This window comes from Octodon degus, unplaced genomic scaffold (assembly GCF_000260255.1).
Source record: "Octodon degus isolate 3935 unplaced genomic scaffold, OctDeg1.0 scaffold00147, whole genome shotgun sequence".
In the NCBI taxonomy this organism is placed as follows: Eukaryota; Metazoa; Chordata; class Mammalia; order Rodentia; family Octodontidae; genus Octodon; species Octodon degus.
In genome coordinates, this window is record NW_004524723.1 from 6769344 (window position 1) to 6790235 (window position 20892).

General features: G+C 36.8%; 1 protein-coding gene across 1 annotated transcript in view; it reads left to right on the forward strand.

The window, feature by feature from the left end:
• Polq (DNA polymerase theta) overlaps nucleotides 1-20892 on the forward strand; it is a 170505-nt gene that overhangs the window by 139578 nt on the left and 10035 nt on the right. The window contains exons 21-25 of the mRNA XM_004642235.2: nucleotides 4095-4103; nucleotides 10816-10858; nucleotides 11947-12131; nucleotides 14408-14519; nucleotides 18079-18203. Of these exons, the coding sequence (XP_004642292.1) occupies nucleotides 4095-4103; nucleotides 10816-10858; nucleotides 11947-12131; nucleotides 14408-14519; nucleotides 18079-18203 (474 nt within the window). The remainder of the gene's footprint in view (nucleotides 1-4094; nucleotides 4104-10815; nucleotides 10859-11946; nucleotides 12132-14407; nucleotides 14520-18078; nucleotides 18204-20892) is intronic.

Consider the following 20892-nt stretch of genomic DNA (forward strand, 5'->3'; position numbering starts at 1 on the left):
GCACACTCACCAGACCTGGGCTAGGACTGGGTCTAGGGATTTAGTTTCAATCCTTTACATATGAATATCCAATTTTCCCAGAACTTTTTCTTAGAGACTATCTTTTCTACAATACATGTTTTTGGTACCTGTGTCATAAATTAGTTTGCTGAATGAGTTTATTCTGTGTTCTCTGATTTAGCCCCTTGGTCTACATATCTGTTTTTGTACCAGTATCTTTTTATTGTGACTGTATAATTAATTAATTAATTGATTTATTTGAGATAGGGTCTTCCTAGGTAGTTTAGACTGACCCTGAACTCACTATATAGATTGGTCTTGAGCTCACAGTGATCCTCCTGCTTCAGCTTCCTAAGTGCTGGGATTACTGGCATGTGCCACCTCCAGCATTGCTCCTTTTCTTAGAGTTGTTTTGGCTAATCTATCTCTTAACATAGTTCCATATGAATTACAAGATATTTTTTGTCTAGTTCTGTGAAGACTGTCATTGATATGGAGGGATTACACTGAATCTGTGGGTTTCTTTTGTTAGTATGGCCATTTTTATAGTAGTAATTCTTCTGGGCAATGAAGATTACCAGGTGTCACTAGAGTTGGACACAGAGCTTTTCCAGTCCACCTGTGCCTCAGCTCTGCCTTCTAAATACATTGGAATGGGAGAAAAGAGCTGAAATTAATTGTAAAACAATTGTAAAATTTTAACTCAATACACTATTTCACCATGTTATCAATGTAAGAATTTTTCTAAAACTGGTATGCGTTTCACAGTTATCATAGGGTAGATACTAAACACAAAGCTGGTTTATCTTTTATAGAAGTATTCACTTTGGTTTGTTTTTTTTTTTACATTCTTCTTAGTGTTTAATTGCTGTACAAGAAGTATTCACTTTGAAGGAAAGTGTCCCGACCCGCTGGTTAGTCAACAAAGGTTACCTGGGAGAGGAGCAGGGAATGGAGGGGACAAAGGACAGGAGATACGTGAAATGGAGACAAGACAGGATTCTGATCAAGTCTCGTTTATTCAGGGAAGGTGCTGGGTATATATAGGGAGCATAGGAATGAGGAAGTCTATGCTCTTGACGTCATCAGGTATCTAGGCAACGGAGGAAAGTCCCACCTCTGGGGCATAGCACATGATTCATGGGGAATGGGCAAGGCAGGAAGGACCAGAAACTTAACTCAGCAGGGGAATAGAAACTTAAGAAAATGGCTGACACTATTATAAAATGGATACCAGTTAATGGCTTCCCACAGGAAAGTGTATCAGTTTCAAAGTTATGTTTATCTAATTGAGTAAATTCATTAATCTCTTATATTAACTCATTATTATTATATCAAAAGACTACTACTTAAATCAAAAGCAACTTTAAGAGCCAGCCAGATAGCTCAGTAGACTGAAGCACCTGCTTAGGCAGGTGCAGGAATCAGGGTTCGATCCACAGTGTGCTGTGCTGTGCTGGCCCCATCCCCGGGGTGCCCTGAGACAGGGCAAATGAGACTGGCATGGTGAAGCGTGCCTGTAATCCCAGAGCTTGTGAGGCTGAAAACAGGAGGATTGCGAGTCTAATCTGTGTAGTGAGACCCTTTAGGTCCTGTACTAAAATACATAAAAAGGATACTATGTGATTATTGTTACTATTTCTTTGGTGAACCAATTTATGGATCCTATGGAAAAATTTCTTATTCATTTTTTGGTCTCTGTCTCTGTCTCTCTTCCTTCCCTTCCTCTCTTCCTCTCCCTCCTCCCTTTTTTCTCTGCCTCCTAGAAATAAACAACAGTTGTTACATTGCATATAATTTATTTGCAGTACTGAGTATTGTTTAGGGCCCTTTACCTTGAGCTATATCTTGTCTTTTTTTTTTTTTTTTTTTCAGACAGGCTCACTATTTTGCCCAGGAAGGGCTTGAACTTTTGGTTTTCCTGTCAGCCTCTCAGAGCGCTGGAGATATAAGTGCCCAATTTAGATATTTTATTCTTCTCTCACTTAGTTTGATTCTTAATGTTGAGAGGAAACTTTTGATTGAATTTGTGATGTGTTTGCTGAAAACATAATAATTTAGTATTATCCCATTTGTGACCTTTAAAACAAATTTTCCTCGTAGAAGCACGAGGGATTATTATGTAGCTCTGCTGCAGCAAATTACAGTTACCTTGAATCATGACACCTGTGACTACTTCATCCAGGCTCTTGTCTTTACTTTTTTAGTCATAGTCAGTTCTGCATTTGTTGTTTTCCTTTGTTGTAAATTTCAAAATTGGTTCACATTTATTTTTAATCACAGCAATTAAATTATAAATATTTCACATTTATTGCCAGTTATGATTCATGATGTGAGTGTATAATATTTATTAGACAAAGTAGAATATTGCTTTGCTGTGTGAAAAAAATGACATTGAATTAGTCTTTTGACACTAGCTTGGTGATGTCTTTATGTATAAAGTATAAATACAACAATATATGATGCAACAGTTAAAATACAATTTATTCTTTTTACAAAATGGTGAATAAATATATGCAATATAACATTTACTGTTTTAAGCATGTTTCAGTGTATCGTCCTGTGGTAGTAGCATGTTTATGCTGCTGTGCATCCATTGGTGCTGTCCATCTCCTGTGTACCTGTCTCATAACAACACCCCATTCCTCACCCACCCCATCCATTACATTCTACTTTCTGTTTTTATGCATTTGGATACTTATTATGTCTTAAGTGGAATTGCAATATTAGTTCTTTTGTGTCTTATACTTGGCATATGGCTTTCGAGGTTCATCCATGTTGCCTCAAGCATCAGAATTTCCTTCCTTTTCATGCTGAATAACAGTTAATTATGGGTATCCACTGTACCACATTTGGGCAGCCATTCATCTGTCAGTTTGTTCTTAGCCAAACAATAAAACTGTCTTTAATGTAATATTTTATATTGCTTTTGTTTTAGAATTTTAATTAAGTTAAATGTCTGTGAATTGTGTATGAAAATCTCTGCCCTAGTGATCCATTTGCACTCTAGTAATTATTGACATATGGTAAAATATAAATCTGTGTCGTTAGTTGTACCCCTTTCCTCCTTTGAATATTAGGGATTGAACTCAGGGGATCCCTAACACTGAGCTGAATCCCGTCCTTTTATTTATCTTTAGAGACTGTGTCTCATTGTGTTGCCCGTGTGGGACTGGAAAGAGATGAGATGTTGCCACTTGAGATCCTCCAGCCTCAGCCCCCTAAAGGTGGAAGTTACAAGTGGGGGCCATCATACTTGGCGATTTTTCTCTTTTGAATTCACTATGTAGCCAAGGCTGGCCTTGAACTCACAGCGATCCTCTTGCTTCAGCTGTTTGAGTTCTGGGGTTACAGGTGTGCACCACCATTCCTGGTTCCCATGGTTCTTTTTCAATTGATGTATATTAGTAATAGAGAATAATGATATTTGTTTTGGTTTATTGATACATGCATGTAATATGTTTTGATTATTTTTATCCATGTTTACTCCCCTCTCCCACCTCTCCCCTCCCTAATCCTTTTACCTATCTCTAAAAAACTTTTTTCTAGTTTCCTTTATTTTTCAGTTGCTTCTATAAGAGGGAAGATGTGATATTTGACTTTCTGAGATTGCCTTATTTTGCTTAACAGGATAGTTTTCAGTTCTATCCATTTGTTTGCAAATGACATGAATTCATTCTTCTTTATGTCTGAATTCTATATATATTGTGAATTGTGAATTCTGCTCATAGAAAATAAATATGCATGTATTACTCTAATATGAAATCTTTAATTTTTTGGAGAATATACAAAGAAGTGGTAAAGCTATAAAACATGGAATATATAGTTTTAATTATTTTTTAAATTTTTAGGTTTTTTCTGAAGACCCTCTGTATTGACTTCTGTAGTGGTTGGGCTAATTTATATTCCTACCAGCATGGTTGAAGGCTTTTTTTTTCTATTTTTATTTTTTTTTTCTATTTTTTATTTTTTATTATTGAGAAATAAATATGAATGAGACAGTTTCACAGCTGATTAATAGGACAGTTTTGATAGTCAATACACTGTACATTGATATCTTCTTAGTGGTTATCCATAGTACAAGAAGCAGACAGGATATTCTGTCCAAACACTGTTAGTTCACCTCTTTCTTCTCATTGAATTAAGTGAAAGTAGCTGTAAATGTATCCTATTTTGTATATATAAATACAAAGTGATCTTTCCTTTGTATCCTTTTTTTGGTCCTGTCAGAGGTGAATATTCTATTGGCATCTAAATACTATAGGTGTTTGAATTCAACTAAACAATCTAAAACTGTCTAGCAGTCTATAATATTAGTGGGTTATCCTCAGAAGTTATTGACTTGAGCCTTTTACAGCTCATCCTATTAATATAGATTTACTTTATATACCTCATTTTTATACTTTTCTGCTGGATGGTTAAGACCAAGATATAGCAAGACCTATATAACAAGAAATGTAACTTTTGTATCTGATAAGGTCAGCCAAGTACTCTCAGGATTTATCCTGTAGCCCTGTACCACCCTTTGTACATCCTTTTGTCAGTGTCAGACATGTGGATGAGTCACGGCCATTGCTTGACCAATTTGCTCTCTGTGAAAGCTTGAGAAAATATTTTTTCTCCCCATGTGACTCTCCCCAGGCTCATTTTACATCATCGAACACATTCCTCTGTGGCTGTATAATCTTCTTGATCAGAAAATTTGGAGCACAACTGAGTTACATGTTGTTACAGTACAGGTTCTCCTATGTCCCGAGTCTTCACTGACCTTGAAAGACTAGGGCCAAAATGTTGGCTGACCTTGCAGCCCTTCCTTTTCTCCAATTTTGAATGGCTAACTTAGGTTATTAACCCTCCAGAAGAGAAGCTAATTATTAACCTGCAATATATGCAGTTTGGTTTACCCTATCTGTCTAAATATCAAACATTTTGGTATATCATGGAACAGGTATTTTCCATCAGATATTGATATGTTGAACTTTAAGTCCTTACTTAAAGAAAAATAATTATATAAAAGTAGAAATAAGCATTTACATATTTTTACAATGAAATTTAGAAACCTAACCATATGCGGAATTGAAAGTCCTTATACTAGGGAGACAATACGATATTTACAGATATGGGTCGTTTATTTCACTAATAAGTGTATCTTCAAGTGGCATCCACTTAAATATGAAGGCTTCAAGTTTATCATTCTTTATAGCTGAGTAGTACTCCATTATATAAAAGTGCCACATCTTTTTCAACCATTCCACATGTGATGAGCATCTTGGTTGTTTCCAAGATCTGGCTATCACAAATTGTGCTGCTATAATCATAGGTACACATATATCACTATGATATGACGCTTTCAGTTCCTCTGGGAAAATTCCCAGTAGGGGGAGAGCAGGCTTGAATGGGATTTCCAGTCCTAGTTTGAAGGCTTCTTTTTCCCTGTATCTTTACCAGAATGTATCATTTTGTTGTTGTTGTTGTTCTTGGTGATAGCCATTCATATTAGAGTGAGACTGAATCTCTGTGTTATTTTTATTTACATTTCATCAGAGACTAAAGAGTTGAAATTTTTTTCTGTCATGTACTTATTAACCATTTATACTTCTTTAGAGAATTCTGTTCTATTCATTTGTCCTATTGATTGGGTTAGTTGGGTTTGTGCGTATGTTAAGTTTTTTGAGTTCTTTGTACATGCTGGACATTACTTCTCTGTCAGAAAAGTAGCTAGCAAAGCTTTTATTCCATTCTATAAACCATCTCTGTGGATTTTTTCCTTTCTTGTGTGGCCAGTTTATAGTTTAATGCAACTCCATTTGTTATTCTTGGTATTTCATGTGCTGTTGGTGTCCTCTTTAGGAAGCCTTTGCCTGTGTCTATGACTTTTCCTATGTTTTTGCTGAGACAAAATACCCAACACAAAGATTGGGAAGAAAAATTTTATTTAGCTTATAGTTTGTAGAGGTTACAGTTCATAAGCAGCTGGCTCCAAAGCAGGATGGTATGGCAGAGGAGCACCTGTTCAAGGTGTGAAAAGACAGCAAAAGCAGCAAGAGCCAAAGGAGCAAGAACAATCCTCTTTTCCTCCCTCATATTGTAAGCAGGATTTATTGTGTACCAGGGTACCACTATTTTAGTTTCTGTTCTTTTACTTTCTGTCTATGTCCTTGCCAGTGAGATGTATTTCTTGCAGGCAACATATACTTGGGTCTTGTTTTTTTGTTTTTGTTTTTTATTTTGGATCCAGTCTGCTGGTCTGTGTTTTTAAATTGAGAATTAAAACCATTTACATTAAGTGCTATTAGAGAAAGTTTTTTTTTTTTTAATGTATTTGGTACAGGGTTTTGCTACACAGTTTGGACTCATAGTGATTCTCCTGTTTTCAGTCTTCCCAGTGCTGGGATTACAGGTATGCACCACCGTGCCTGGTCTTGGTGGCTGGCTAAGTGTGCATGGTGCCAGGGGTGGGGCCAGTGTGGCATGTGGTGCCGGGGATTGCACCTGGGGCCCTGTGCTTGCCTACACAGGTGCTTAATCCGCTAAGGTATCCTGCTGGCCCTTGAAAGGTATTTTCTAATTCCTGTCATTTTATTGTTTTCTTAGTATTTGAGATGTTCTGATTTTCCCTTGTTTACTCTCCTAATGAATCTAGTCACCCCCATCCCTTTGGTTCTATAGTAGTGTGTGTATTCTTCTGTTTAGGATTCCCCTAACTAATTTCTGCAGTATTGCTTTGTGGTCATGAATTTCTTTAGTTTATACTTAATCTTGGAAGGTCCTTACTTTTGATTTTGAAGAACAGCCTTGTGAGTACACTATTCAAGGTTGACAGTTACTTTTTCTGAGGACTTGAAATACATCATTCCAACCCTTCCTTGCTCTAAGAGTTTCTAATGAAAAGTCTGTTGTTGTTCTAAAGGGTTTGTCTTAGTGATTTATTGTTTCTTTTTAACCACTTTTGGTAGTCTTTGTTCTAGATTTTTTTCAGTTTGACTATAATATATTGTGGAGAGATTTTTTTTTTTTCTGGTCATATGTTCTTGGTATTCTAAGTGCCTGTAATACCTGAGTCCTCTATTTCATTCCCTAGATTTGGGGACTTTTCTGCTCTCATCTGAATGACTTGATTTTTCTGTGCTATTAGCCTCTTTATTCTCCCAAGGACAAATAAATTTTAGATTATTATTTATTTGGCTAACATTTTCATTATTTCTTTTTTTTCTTCATTATTTTCTGAATGTCCTAGTATATCTACTTTGTCTTCAGACTCCAATATTTTTCTGATTTATATTATCAACTGCTGAGATTTTGAGTTGAGTTTTTTAGTTTATTTATTTATTTGGTAAAGATTTGGTAATGAGAATTAAACTCAGGACTTCATGCTTGTCAGGCAGGCACTTTGCCCCAGAGCTACATCCCTGGCCCCTGAGTTGACTTTTTTTTGACAAATTGGAGATTTCATTTCTAGAATTTCTGTTTGTTAGAATGATCAATGAGTTCAAAGAGGACACATATATCTGAATGGAATAAGAAAGACAATACAAGATATGAAAGACCATTTCAGTACAGAAATAGAGGTCCATTTCTGGTATTGTCTTTCGTACCTGGTATTGTCTTTCTTATTTCAGTCAGATATATGTGTCTTCTTTGAACTCATTGATCATTCTAACTATCAGTTTTTTAAATTCTTTGTATGGACTTTTGTCCACTTTATCTTTGGGATCCACTTTTAGAGAGTTTTTGGAGGCATTTAGTTGCTTGTTTGCTCACAATTTCTGTGTTTTTGTGTTGAAGTTTGCAGATCAGTTGAATGTATTGTGTGGAGGTCTTTTTAATAGGTGGATTTCTCTGTGATGTGTCCTTCTTTGGGGGCATGTCTCAGTATGAAAGTACTGACCCAACCCCTTCAAGTATAAGTTCAAACCCTAATAATGTTTTGAAAGGAGAGAATACAAGTAATTTTAACATCTAAAGAACCATCATGTGTCAACATATAATTTTAAAAAACTTCCTTTAAATGTTCTGTACTACTTAAGTAACCCAGGAAAAGAAAGGGAATAAACGGTGTAAGATAGGCTAGGGAAAAGAAAAAAGTGCTTTGTTGAAAATGTGTGTGTACAAGAAAAGAAACAGGGAGGAGGGGAGATTTGACATAAGAAAGAAGAGAAGGAAATACAAATGAAAAGTGAGAGAAAATAAGGGAGATTGAGTCCAATTATTGAACTAGCAGAAATACAAAGTTACAAAACCCTATGAAACAACCCCTGTTGTGAGAATACATGACTAAACGGGTTTAGATGCAAAACAGGAACTATAATAACAAATGCACATATTTACATATATCCCCCCAAACATATACCATTCCACGCCCAATATTTTTCCTTTTTGGGGCAGCTGTACTGGAAATAATTATTTCCCCCATATTTCTACTAGCTATTGCCTGACAAAAGGAGGAATGTGAAAATATGATTTTCTTTTTCGTGAGTTTTTTTCTGCCTCTGTGGAGCAGCTACTCAGGAGCTCTGGAGGCTGAGTTCTGTACCTCCTGGTCTATGGATGTTTGCCCTGTTGGTTCAGCCAGGGGCAGGACTGACCCCCAGCCACCACTCATTCTCATCTGGACTTGGGCTGAAAGCCTGGGCTGTGTGCCAGGGCTCTTTCTTTCAGAACTCAGGCAAATTAACTTGGGAGGGGTTGCCCAGGAGGTTTCTTTGTTTAGGGGGTTTTATATCCAACAGGGACTATGTTTTAGCTAAGTTGAGATTAATTTACAGGTTACCATCTGGCAAGGTTGATGTAGAAGTGGGCATATAGCGCTTGTGTGTGTAGCAGGCCTACTTTTGCCGGCACTACTAATTATAACTTTAGACACAACAGACATTCTTTAGAGAAGTGAGTGACTGACTTCTGGGCAAGAAAATCCTGCCAATCTGAGGCCTTTGTTGTTATTGTTGTTTTGTCTTTTTGTGACAGGGTTTCACTATGCAGTTCAGCTGGCTTTATATTCATTTTGTAGCCCAGGCTGGCCTTGAACTCACAGTGATCCTCCTTGCCTCAGCTCCCCGTCCTGGGATCATAGGCATGCGCCACCATGCCCAGCCTGGCCTGTATTTACTGAACCCCCATGTGTCCTGCCTAAATCTTCCTGACTTTGCTTTGGTTTGGCCTTTCTTCCTTGGCTGCCTGTCTGTGGACCTCCCTTTGCCAGAATACTTCACACACTCTCATCCCTTTGTGGGCTAGGGTCACTCTGAGAAATCTCGCCTCTCAGAGAGTCCTGCTGGTCCTCAGTGGTCAATGTTGGGAACCTCTTGTATTAGGAAGATGACACCCAAGCCTTAGAAAGCTGAACCTAAACCCAACTACAGTGGCACAGAGAGCTCATTGTTCATTCTTTCCAAGTCTTCTCTTCTCTCTCAGCTTCAGTTTCAGTTACTTATATCACCATGGAGTTCCTGGATTTTGCCTGGTTGTTAGTTTGCTCTGGTGGTAGTGCAGGGATTCCCTGTGATCCATCTCCTGGGCAGAGCTGTGCACTTGATGCGTTAGATGAATCTCCCAGAGCCACTTCTAAGTACTTGGCTGCCTCAAACTGCTTAATCTTCAAAATAAATCTGTTTAGGAATGTTAACTGACCATTTTTATCTGTTTTACTTCCACCACTGACTGACTGACTACATGTTAGCTATTTCAGAGTTTACAATAGGCATTCTGTTACAGTGAATCTTTAAATAATTTTATCCCATTTCATCTATCATACACAAGTTTTATTTCCACTTTTTTAATAATAGATTTAACTTCTATGACTATTACATCCTCTTCAAAACAGTTATTTTGGTGCTAAACACTCTAGTATATATTTTCAAAGAAATTAAAAGACAGTAAAGTGTCCTTTCTATCTAGCCATTGTTTATACTGTTTCTATCTCTCTTCATGTTTTGGAGGAAGATATAAGTTTCCATTAATCAATTGTTCTTCATCCAGTGTATGTCCTTTAGATTACTTGTTCTGTAGTTCTACTGGAAATTGTTTCTTTCAGCAATATCTAATATCTTAAAAATTCCCTATTTTGTCCTTACTGTTGGGAGATATTTTTACTTGATAGAGATTTCTAGGTTTATAGGTCTTCTCTTTCAGCACTTTAAATATGAATTTCCATTATTTTCTTATTTGCATTATTTTGATGAGAAGTATATCATCATTTTTCTTGTAATTCTTCGAAGTGTGTCTTTCTACTTGTGATTTTTCAGTGTTTTCTGTATTATTCAGTTTGATTTGGCTTTGCTACTTGTATTTTTGGAATTTGTTCTATTTCCTGGATTTGCTTAGTTTTGATTGTTTGTTTGTTTGTTTGTTTGAGGCAGGGCCTCACTATGCATTTCAGGCTGGCCTTGAGTTCACTTTGTATCCCAGGCTGGTCTTGAACTGGCAACAGTTCTCCTGTTTCAGCCTCCTGAGTGCTAGGATTACTGGCTTGTACCACCATACGCAGCTAGTTTTGAAAATTTTAAAGAATCAGTGCCTTCATAATTCTCACAGAACATTCCAGTTGTCGGCCCCTAACCTTCTGTCCTCATCTGTCTTTCTTTCCTTATTCTAGATTACTACACAGGTGGTTGGGGCCCAGCAGCCAGTGAGCCCTTTTTCTTTTCTATCTTTCCCCGCTTTTTGCTCTGAGCTTTAGTGGATAGTTTTTAGCAAATGTTTTGATGTTCTGCAATCTTTTCTTCTACAGAATATAATCACTGGCATAGCTTTCTAGTGAATCTTACATTACAGATAATGTATTTTCAGTTTTAAAATTTTTATGTTTCTTTTGTGTAGTTTTCAAGGCTTTCCCGCTATTCACCATATACACATCTGTCTGGTGGGCAGGGGTTATTATTGTATTTTTCTGGGACATCTTTCTGTCCTCACAGCCTTTGCCAGAGTACCCTGCCCAAACTGGTAGAGTTTTGCAATTTAAGTGAAGAAAATTTGTTTCTTGCTAAGATTTAGGTCCCATGTCTTTTAATCACATTGAAACTGACCATTTTTAATGTGTTTAAGGTCTTTTTATTTCTGTAAACTGATTACTTACAATTTGACTGGTTTTGATTTGTAGCAAGTTTCATTATAGTATGGGAATGAGTCCTTCATTGATGTAAGTTAAAAATATTTTTCCTACTTTATTTTTGATCCTGTTCTTGTTTTTATAGTTTTGTTTTTGCCATGATAATTCAGTTATTTCCAATATGTAAATTATCTCAATCCTCCTAGTAACTTTCTCACCTACTAATGGCTTGATTTTTCTTTCATGAATATGTTTGCTATTGCTTAAGCAAAGCGTGTTTCCCTCCAGTTCAGTTAATATATTCACTTGTTGGACATCACCTTTTTATTTATTCTTTTAACAACCATTTCTTGTGGCCTATTGTACACTAGAATTTCTGTAGAATGAAAAGGAAATGTAGGTCTCTCATTCATAGGGACCCAGTGCCACATAGAGGAGGCATCACGGTGCCGTTCTGTATTATTTGCATGGTGCTTCACAGTACCAAAGGAAGTACTCCTCTCTGGTTAGGAGACACATATCAGGGCAGCTTTATACGTGTTGCATAAATCCAAAATCTAAACAGGAAAAAAATAGCATTCAGAACTGAATTGCATCACATTACACTCAAAGTTTTAACTTTTGAATACTTGATCTCAAAGTTCTAAATTAAGCTGGGTGTGGTGACTCATGTCTGTAATCTCAGCACTCAGAATTCTGAGGCAGGAGGATTGCTGTGAGTTCAAGATCAGCCTGGGATACATAGTGAGGCCAGCCTGGAATACACAGTGAGACCCTTTCTCAAAGAAAAGAAACACTTCTAAATCAGAACTAAATTTTTGTCCAGTTGCTCAATTGCATAGATGTTGGAGTATATTACACAGCGTTATGCACTCGCTTATGTACAGTCACTTCTGTTTCAGGTGGTTTAATACTGGCTGCTGATTACTCTCAGCTTGAACTAAGGGTCTTGGCTCATTTGTCTCGTGATCGTCGTCTCATTCAAGTATTAAATGCCGGATCTGATGTTTTCAAGAGCATTGCCGCAGAATGGAAGATGATTGAGCCCGAGTCTGTGGAGGATGATCTGAGGCAACAGGCAAAGCAGGTGACCTTAGTGGACAGCTTGATAGAAATCTAAAGAATTTAAAGGTTCAAAATTCAATTATCTCAATTATTTGTAGTTGAGGAACATTTTCTCTGTCTTTGGATGTTTCCAGCCACATTCATCTGAGCCGGACTTATGGTGTTTATTATTCTTTCCTTTTTGGTGGCCATGGACAGAACCAGACAGATGCCACTTGGTGTTAAGAAAGCCTTGTGTATTCCAGGCCATAATAAGGCTTGTCACAATGCCCTGTACTCAGTAGATGCTTGTATAAAAGTGGTAGAGATCATTGTAATTGTTGTGCTGTTTACTTAAGGTTATGTATATATGTATGTATGTGTACTCTAAATCTTTTCCTAGTCAGTAAATGTCCTGATATAAGGTTCCATATTTTCATTTTTTAATTTTTCCACATCAAGCAATCAAATATATTGTATAGAAGATTCTAAGCATTTGTTGATAAATTAATATTGCTGAACTTAAATTATAATTAACAGTTGGTGTCTGTTTAGCCTTTTGGGGCTGGTGAAGCTTCATGTTGCCCTTGTACCTTTGAAATGGATTCATTTGAGCTCTTATTCCTGGGTGACTTTTAGGCACAGAGGTCAAAGGCCACTTGTATGTATTTCCTAGCCTTGATTAGCACTGGTACTTCCTTATTGGGAGGCACGTGGCTGAACAACAGGGTGATTGCCTCCGGTGGAGGCTCAACACCCGCTCTGAGCTCACGTGCCATGCGTATTACATATATGCTTCAAATCATTTTCTGTTGTTGTGCCTAACTGGCTTCCTCTCATCATTTTTTGTCTAGAATCAACTTTTGTCTTTTTCCACTATTAGTATAGCCAGCTCTGTCCTGTGAGTTTCTTTTTTATTTTTATTTTTTTATATTTAGTACAGGATCTACAAGGTCTCACTACACAGATCAGACTTGTAGTGATCCTCCTGTTTTCAGCCTCCCAAGCACTGGGATTACAGACACGTGCCACCATGACCAGTCTCAGTCACCTGGGGACAGGGTGAGCAGGCACTTCTGGATCAAACAATCACCCTGCCCAATCCAATTGCTGAGCCTACCTAAGCAGGTGCTTAAGTCCACTGAGCTATCTGGCCTGCCCCTAAAAAGATTTTTAAAAAGAAAAAAGGGTGTGATAGTGGGAGGCCTTCTAACTAACTAATTATTTTTATCACATAAAAATTTTTGGAATTCTGATGCTCATTTAATGCCTGTGGCATTTTTGTGTCTTGTTTAACATTTATATAGAGCTTGCTTTATGCTGGTTTTTCTAAACTCTTTCTTAAAAAATTCATTTTAATGAGAAAAAAAGATAAAACATAAAATAGCAATGAAACAGTTTCAAAACAGGTTAGTAGGACAGTTACAATAATTAATACATTGCATATTGTTGTCTTCATAGTAGTTATTCAGAGGACAAGATGCAGACATGGTATCTTGTCTTAGCAATATTAGTACAAACCTTTCCTCTCAATGAACTAAGAGGTGAAGTGATTAGTCAGAGAGTGTATGTCTGTGAGTGGTGGCACTAAGCTTGAACCTAAACAATAGTTATGTTTCGTCAGAATCTCTGCAGTGTCTTAGCTTGATCTTTTCCCTCTACTGCTCCTGAAGTTTCCTCAGGATTTTGTTTGCATTTAACCCATATAAATTCTGCATTGGTTGGATGGTACGGGGCTATAATTCAAAATTACTTATTTCCAGGGAAGTGGTCTCTACATTAATAGACAATTTATTCCTTTAGTCCTGTCCATAGTTAAGTAGAGGGATGTTTATCATACTTTCTTTCCAGCTTCGTGGTGCTTCTTTAAACAGACATTAATGGGATATTCCGAGGAGTAAAAACTGCTCTAATAGTTGATGGATAGGTGACAAATAGAAATACATCTTTCCTTTTAGAAGGTGACTTTTATTAAAACATATACACATTCAAATTCACTTATACTTTCTCCTCTTTCTCTCTTAAGAAATAATACTAGCTGGGTATGGTGGTACACACCTGTATCTTAGCACTCAGAAGGCTAAGGTGGGAGGCTTTCTGTGACATCATGGCGAGCCTGGGCTGCAAAGTGACTTCACGGCCAGGTGGAACTAGAGAGCAAGATCTTGTTTCACAAAGAAACAAAAAAGCACCAAAGTAGATTTGATTCACTATGAAATAAAAAGTTTACCAAAATTTCAATCCAAATGAACTGGTTATATTTGCATTTTATATAGTTCAGATTTAATTTCTCTACTAAACAGGATGACTCCCTTTCAGATTTGCTATGGAATCATTTATGGAATGGGAGCTAAATCTTTAGGGGAGCAGATGGGCATTAAAGAAGACGATGCTGCTCGCTACATTGACTCCTTCAAGTCTAGATACACAGGTAAAGAAGCTTGAGTGCTGAATGTCTTCTAGATGCTGTGGTCTGCAGTCCAGATTCCCCATGTTAGATTAATTCAAAAGTATGTTCCAGAATTTTCTAACTAGATTTCTCTTTTCAGAAAGTTTCCTCAAGCATCATTCACAGCAAATAACATGAACTTTACTTAATGTAATTATTTACTAAGATACAATTTTTTTCATAAAAGTAGGGACAAAGATGAATAAGAATTCTGAGAGAAAATTCCTGTGATAGAATAGTTTGGCTGTCTGAAGTTAAATGTCCTCTGACAGTTTTTCTAAATATAATTTACATACAAAAAATCTACACACAAGAAGTCACCCTTTTCAAGTATACAGTTCTACTAATTTTGACAAATGTATGTGCTCATATAACGTACATCACATTCAAGATACAGTATGGTCACTATAATCCCCGAAAGTTCTTTCATCTTCCTTTGTAATCAATTCTGACTCTATTCCCATTGGGATTTACTAACCAATGTTTTAAGAAAAGAAGTGCAAAGATTTGCAAGGAAAAAGAAAACTGCTTTTTGAAATGTAACTTTATCATGAACATAGTACCATGCACATGGATTTTACAAAAAAGACCCCATTAGAACAAATGACTAAATTTTGGTAAGATACCATCACATAAATTTATTCTGTAAAACCTGTCACATTTTTATATACTATCAAATTGTCAGTGATTATTATCCAAAAAATATGAAATACTGGGGCATAAATTTAGCAGTGTATGTGTATTGAAAATTCCAGAACGTACAGAATAGACCATGTTGATTTTTTTTTTTTTTTTTCGAACCGGGGATTGAACTCAGGTCCTCAGGCTTGCCAGGGAAGTGCTTATTCCACTGAGCCATCTCCCCGGCCCCCATGTTGATTTTTTGAATCACATTTTGATGATGATTCTTTATAAGTTGTCATGGATTTAGTGCCGTCCCAATCTAAATTCCATTAGACTTTTCTGTAAAATTTGACAGGCTGATTGTGAATTTGTATAGACATCTAAAGGGCTTAGAATTACCATAATAATATTTTAGGGAAAAATTACAGTGCTGAGAACTTAACTTTCCTCATATTAAAAATTAACATAAAGTTTCAATAATGAAGGTAGAAATAAAGTAGGCTTAGAGAACAGTTAAACACAGCAGAGAGCCCAGAAAGACCTACAAATATATTTAGTTGATTTTCAAAAGTTGTGGTAATTTAAAAGATGAAGGATAATCTTTTTAGAAGTTAGTGCTAGGTAACCAGGTACTCATATAGGAAAGAAATGAACCTCAAATTTTGTATGACATTGAGTGCAAAATGTGACTCAATTGATAGGGTATGTAGACTTAGAAGTAATAGCTAAATTACAGATATTTCAGAAGAAAACAAGAGAAATCTTTTTAATATTGAGATAGGCAAAGATATCTTAAGTAATAAAACAGTAAATTAACCAAATAGGAAAACATTAATGAAAGCACAATTAAGAAAATATAAAAGCAAACTGTGGCTTGGGAGAAAATATTCGCAATATGTACTGCCCACAGAGACTTACATCTGTAATATGTAAGGAACTCTTAAAACTCAGCGTTTCGAAGCAAACAGTCTAATACAAGTAGAAAGATTGAGCAGTTACTGTACCAAATACCTGCATGATATTAATAGTTATCATTAGTCATCATGGAAAAGCACATTAAAACTAAAGAGAAACCATTACAAAAACAGCAGGATGGCTAAAATTAAAAATATTGTTATCTCTTTTACTTGGTGGCACTTTAAAAAAAAGAATCATTTTGGGAAAAGTGATTTCCTCTTTCAAATACACTTAACCATAAGACTCTGAAATGCTAGTTTTTGGTGTTTGTCCAAGAAAATAAAAATACGTGTCCAAAGAAAGATTTGAAATGAATGTTATATCAGCTAGATATTGAAAAGGGGCTAACTGTATATTACTCGGAAAATGGAGAAACAAGTTTTTATATATCTCTACAGTGGAATACTACCAGTCAAGGAAAAGGAGTCAAAGATTGATATTCATGACATCTTAAAATGCTTTTTCTTGGGAAAGAAGGCAGACATATATAAAAACATACAGTACAACCCAATTTTGTATTAAAAATTAAGACAGTGTTTGTTATCAAGCAGATCAGTAAGTGCCTGTGGCTGATAATGGGGCTGAGAGTGTTTTCTCTCTGTAGTAGTACCAGTGCTAGGGCGTGGATATTTGTTAAAATATGTCTAGTTGGGCATTCACTTAAAGTGACTTTCTAAAACTTTTTTTTTTTTTAAATTATACCTCAGAATTTTTTTTGAGTAGCTCTGACATTTTGAATATTGAAAGACCTAGTATAGCAGTGAGGTGAGAATGTGTGTAGAAGCACAGCCTCTCGTTCACCCTTTTGTCAGCTCTTCTTCAGGCTATGGTGTCTCAGTGATTCTTCCCAGGAAAGAAGGGCATCCTGACCACTTTCCCAGGTTCCTGTGCCTGTGCTGGTCAAACCTCTCCTGCAATTAGTCCTCCTGGCCCTGTGGGCTTCGCCCCTCCTCTACTATTCATCTCTCCCAGTGTCTTTCTTGAGCCAACCCTATAAGAGAAAGCCTCAAAAGAGAGTTTCCATTGGGAAGCATTTGTGTTTATTACCTACATGAGCAGAGTGGTAGAAACCAGAGTCTGCACAGGTAAATAAAGATAGCCCCACGTGGTTTCCATCACCTGCTGACATGATGAAGAGGCCGGGCACCCTAGCAGGGAAGACACTCTTGTGCAAAGACAGGAATGAACAGGGTTGGGCTGCCCCTAACAGTGGTGCCTACCTCCTGGGGTGCTGTGGGTACAGCCATGGCCCTGGACCTGGATGGCAGGGGATGGGTGCTGACTAGGGAATCTGAGAGTTTTGGATTCTGCCACTCCACTCCCAGGATCTCACCGTGTGGTACAGGCTAGCCTTCAAATTGCTTATGTAGCCCAGGCTGGCCTCCAACTCATGGTTATCCTCCTGCCTCTGCCTCCTAATTGCTGGGATGTGTTTCTGCATTTTAAGAAGTTGAGATTGCTATTTCTAGTGAAATGTTTTTTAATTCATGTATTAATTTCAGCAAGATCATATTTTCTGTCAAAATATAAATAGTAAAGAGGAGCTATTGGAATATTTTAGGCCCTCAAAAAGTGCAGGAAGATACTATAATTAAGGAAAGTAAATTAGAGTAAAAACCCTCAAAGTTCCTGAATTGTAACAGAATTTAGTGTCATGGAGTTTTGTTTTTGCTGATTTAAAAACTGATTATATTACTTCTTTTTTTGGTGGAACTGGGGATTGAACTCAGGCCCTTGCACTTGCGAGGGAAGCACTTATTTTACTAAGCCATCTCCCCAGCCCCAGATTATGTTACTTCTAAAGTTACTTTCCCCTAACTTTTCAAGTCTATGGAAAGCAAATAAAGGTTTGTAGGTATAGTTTTGATATATTAGAGTTAAGAATCATGAGCAGGATTTTGGTTTATTTCATTCTGTGCATTGTAGGGTGCAACTAAGTAATTGTGTATTTTCTTTGTAGGAATTAGTCGTTTCCTGAGAGAGACAGTGAAGAACTGTGAAAGAGATGGGTTTGTGCAGACCATTCTGGGAAGGCGTAGATATCTGCCAGGAATCAAAGACAACAACTTTTATCGTAAAGCTCATGTATGTTGAAATTTCTGTGGATTTTTAACTTAATGTTTTAAAGACATGTGTTTGAATTGACTCTTTGTACATACTCAATCATGGTTTTGTTAAGGATTTCTGAGATGATGGGATTGTCATTGGGAGGCTAATGTTAACTGGGTCTATTTAACACATGAACTTAAAGGTGTTCCATTTCAGTGAGCCAGTTACTTATTAGCTTTGGCAACACATTGTGGAACACCTATGTTTATTTTATTTTTGATTGTTCTGTGGCCTACATACTGTATATTCATTTGTTATATCATCCCAGATTTCTAACATTTCTCATATTGTGGTAGTTTTTAGATCTTGCTGTTCATTTTAAAAGTGCTATCTTATTAGAGGTTGTTAAGATTCCTAAAATAGTGAGCAAGGCTATTTTTAACATACTGAAAATATTCATTGATATTTGCTGAAATTATGATTAACTCAGATATTTAAGTACACAGTGGTACCTCGCTCACGAACTTCATTCCATGATTCTGAAAGAGATGCACCACCTGCTGGAGAGTTTACAAACAAAAACAAATTTATAAAATGCTTCTGTTTATCAACCAAATTGTTCGCATGTGTAAGATTTAAATTCTCTTATTTTTATCTTTTAGTTCTAGATCTTCTGTTTTCTTATTTTATGATATGATGTTTGACCCAAGTCAGTAGTCTGATAAATCTCAAATCTCTGTAGCCTGTTGTTTTTACCTTCTGTTTTTCTTAAAAAGTTATATTGTCTCAAATCTTCATGGTCCTGGCTTTATTAATGAGTATAAGCATTGCATAGGAAAGATGAGTTATTTGAACTCATAGACGATGTTAGTTTTATTCAGAAAGAATTTACCTTTCTTCATGCAAACTAAAGTGACCAACAATATAGAATTACTCTGATCTGACTTCTGGGACAGAAGGCCACAGGGTCAGACTATTTCTAGTTTAGTTCCCCCCCCCCCATAGAGTAGGGATGGCGAACATTTTAAACTGAGCACCAAAGCTGCAATCCAAAATCCAAAATCAGTTATTTATCTTTAAGTACTAACACTGCAAATAAACCTGAACAATGATGTTTTTAGTTTAGAAAAACCAACTTATCTGATGCTTGGCTGTTGGAGTGACCTGGCTAGCCTGTGAACAGAGGGTTCTGGGTGCCTGCTGCAGCCCGCATGCCATAGGTTTGCCACCACCCCTAGAGTGTTGGTTTTGCTTGGCAACCTGATAGTTGGCCAGACCCCTTCTATCTGGACCTAAATGCTTCCTCCCTATGGTGTACAGGACTAAGCGGCATTCTTGGCTTTGTAGCTTGAAAAGCCCCTTTTCCTGAATCAGTTGATTCCCTTGGAGAAGTGCTGACCTCCTTGGACAGAATCACTTCCCTGCTTTCTCTCTAGATTTCTAGTTCCTAGAATTCACTGGCTTTTCAGCTCCCTAAATCATTCATGGGAGCTTTTGGGAGGCCTGGTTTTGCCAGCTGAGATATTGTCAGTGGGAGTTAGTCCTAATAGCCTAATCTTTCATTCTCAGAAGCCTGTGGATTTTTTTCCATGTTTTTAGCCAAAAGGTTATTTTTTTTTTTGTATTTTAGGGAAGGGTCTACAGGATGTTCAGGGTCTCACTACTAGATTGGATTCGTAGTGATCCGCCTATTTACAGCCTCCCAAGAGCTGGAATTACAGGCACACACCACCACACCATCTGTTTTTTATTTAGATAAAATGTTCTGATGATGGAAGAACTGACTTGTCTTTTTTTGTTTGTTTGTTTTACATGTTTGCAGTAATTTCAATTTAGTCATTTTAGGGAATGGGTATATAAGTACATAATTCAACTTGTTTCTCTTTTTTAATCTCATTCTCTCATCTCCTTCCTTCCTCTGAATCCCCTTTGCCAATTTTCATTCCTATCGATATTATTAATCTTAGCTCACTTTTATGACATAGAATATTTGTATTCATTGAGATTTTTAGGTTCCTGTACCTGGCATATCTTTAACCTACTTATTTCCCCTTCCCCTCCTTTTACTGAGCCCCTTCCCATTTGTGAGAGATCCTTCCCCTTGTCTCTTTCTATTCACCATTTAATGTGTTCTTTGTACTTTGCTGACTCACATGAGAGATACCATCAGCTTGAGTGTCTGATTTTGCTCAACATAATATTTTTTAGGTGAATCCACTTTTCTAATTGTCTAAACTTTGTCCTAAAAGCCAAGTAGTATTACATTATATATAGCTATCACGTTTTCTGAACCCAGTTGTCTGTTAATAAGTATACAGATTACATCTAGGATTCAGCTATTATGAATTATGCTGCTGTAGACATTGATGTGCATGCATTACTACAGTGTGCTGTCATAAGCACTTTGGGGGAGAATACCTAGAAGGGAAATAGCTGACTCATAAGGGATTTCCAATTCAGTTCTTTGAGAAATCTCCCTACTGATCTCCTTAATGTTTGTACTAGTTTACATTTCCACCAGTAAGGTAGGAGGATTGCTTTATCACTGCAGCCTTCCCAGTATTATTTTTTTCTTGGAGATTGCTATTTTTTTCTGGCTGAAGAAGGAATTTTAGTGTTTTATTTATTTTGGTACCAGCAATTGAACTTGTGATCTTGTGCTTGCCAGACAGATGCTTGTACCACAGATCTATATTCCTGGTCCTTAGTGTTGTTTTTTTTTTTT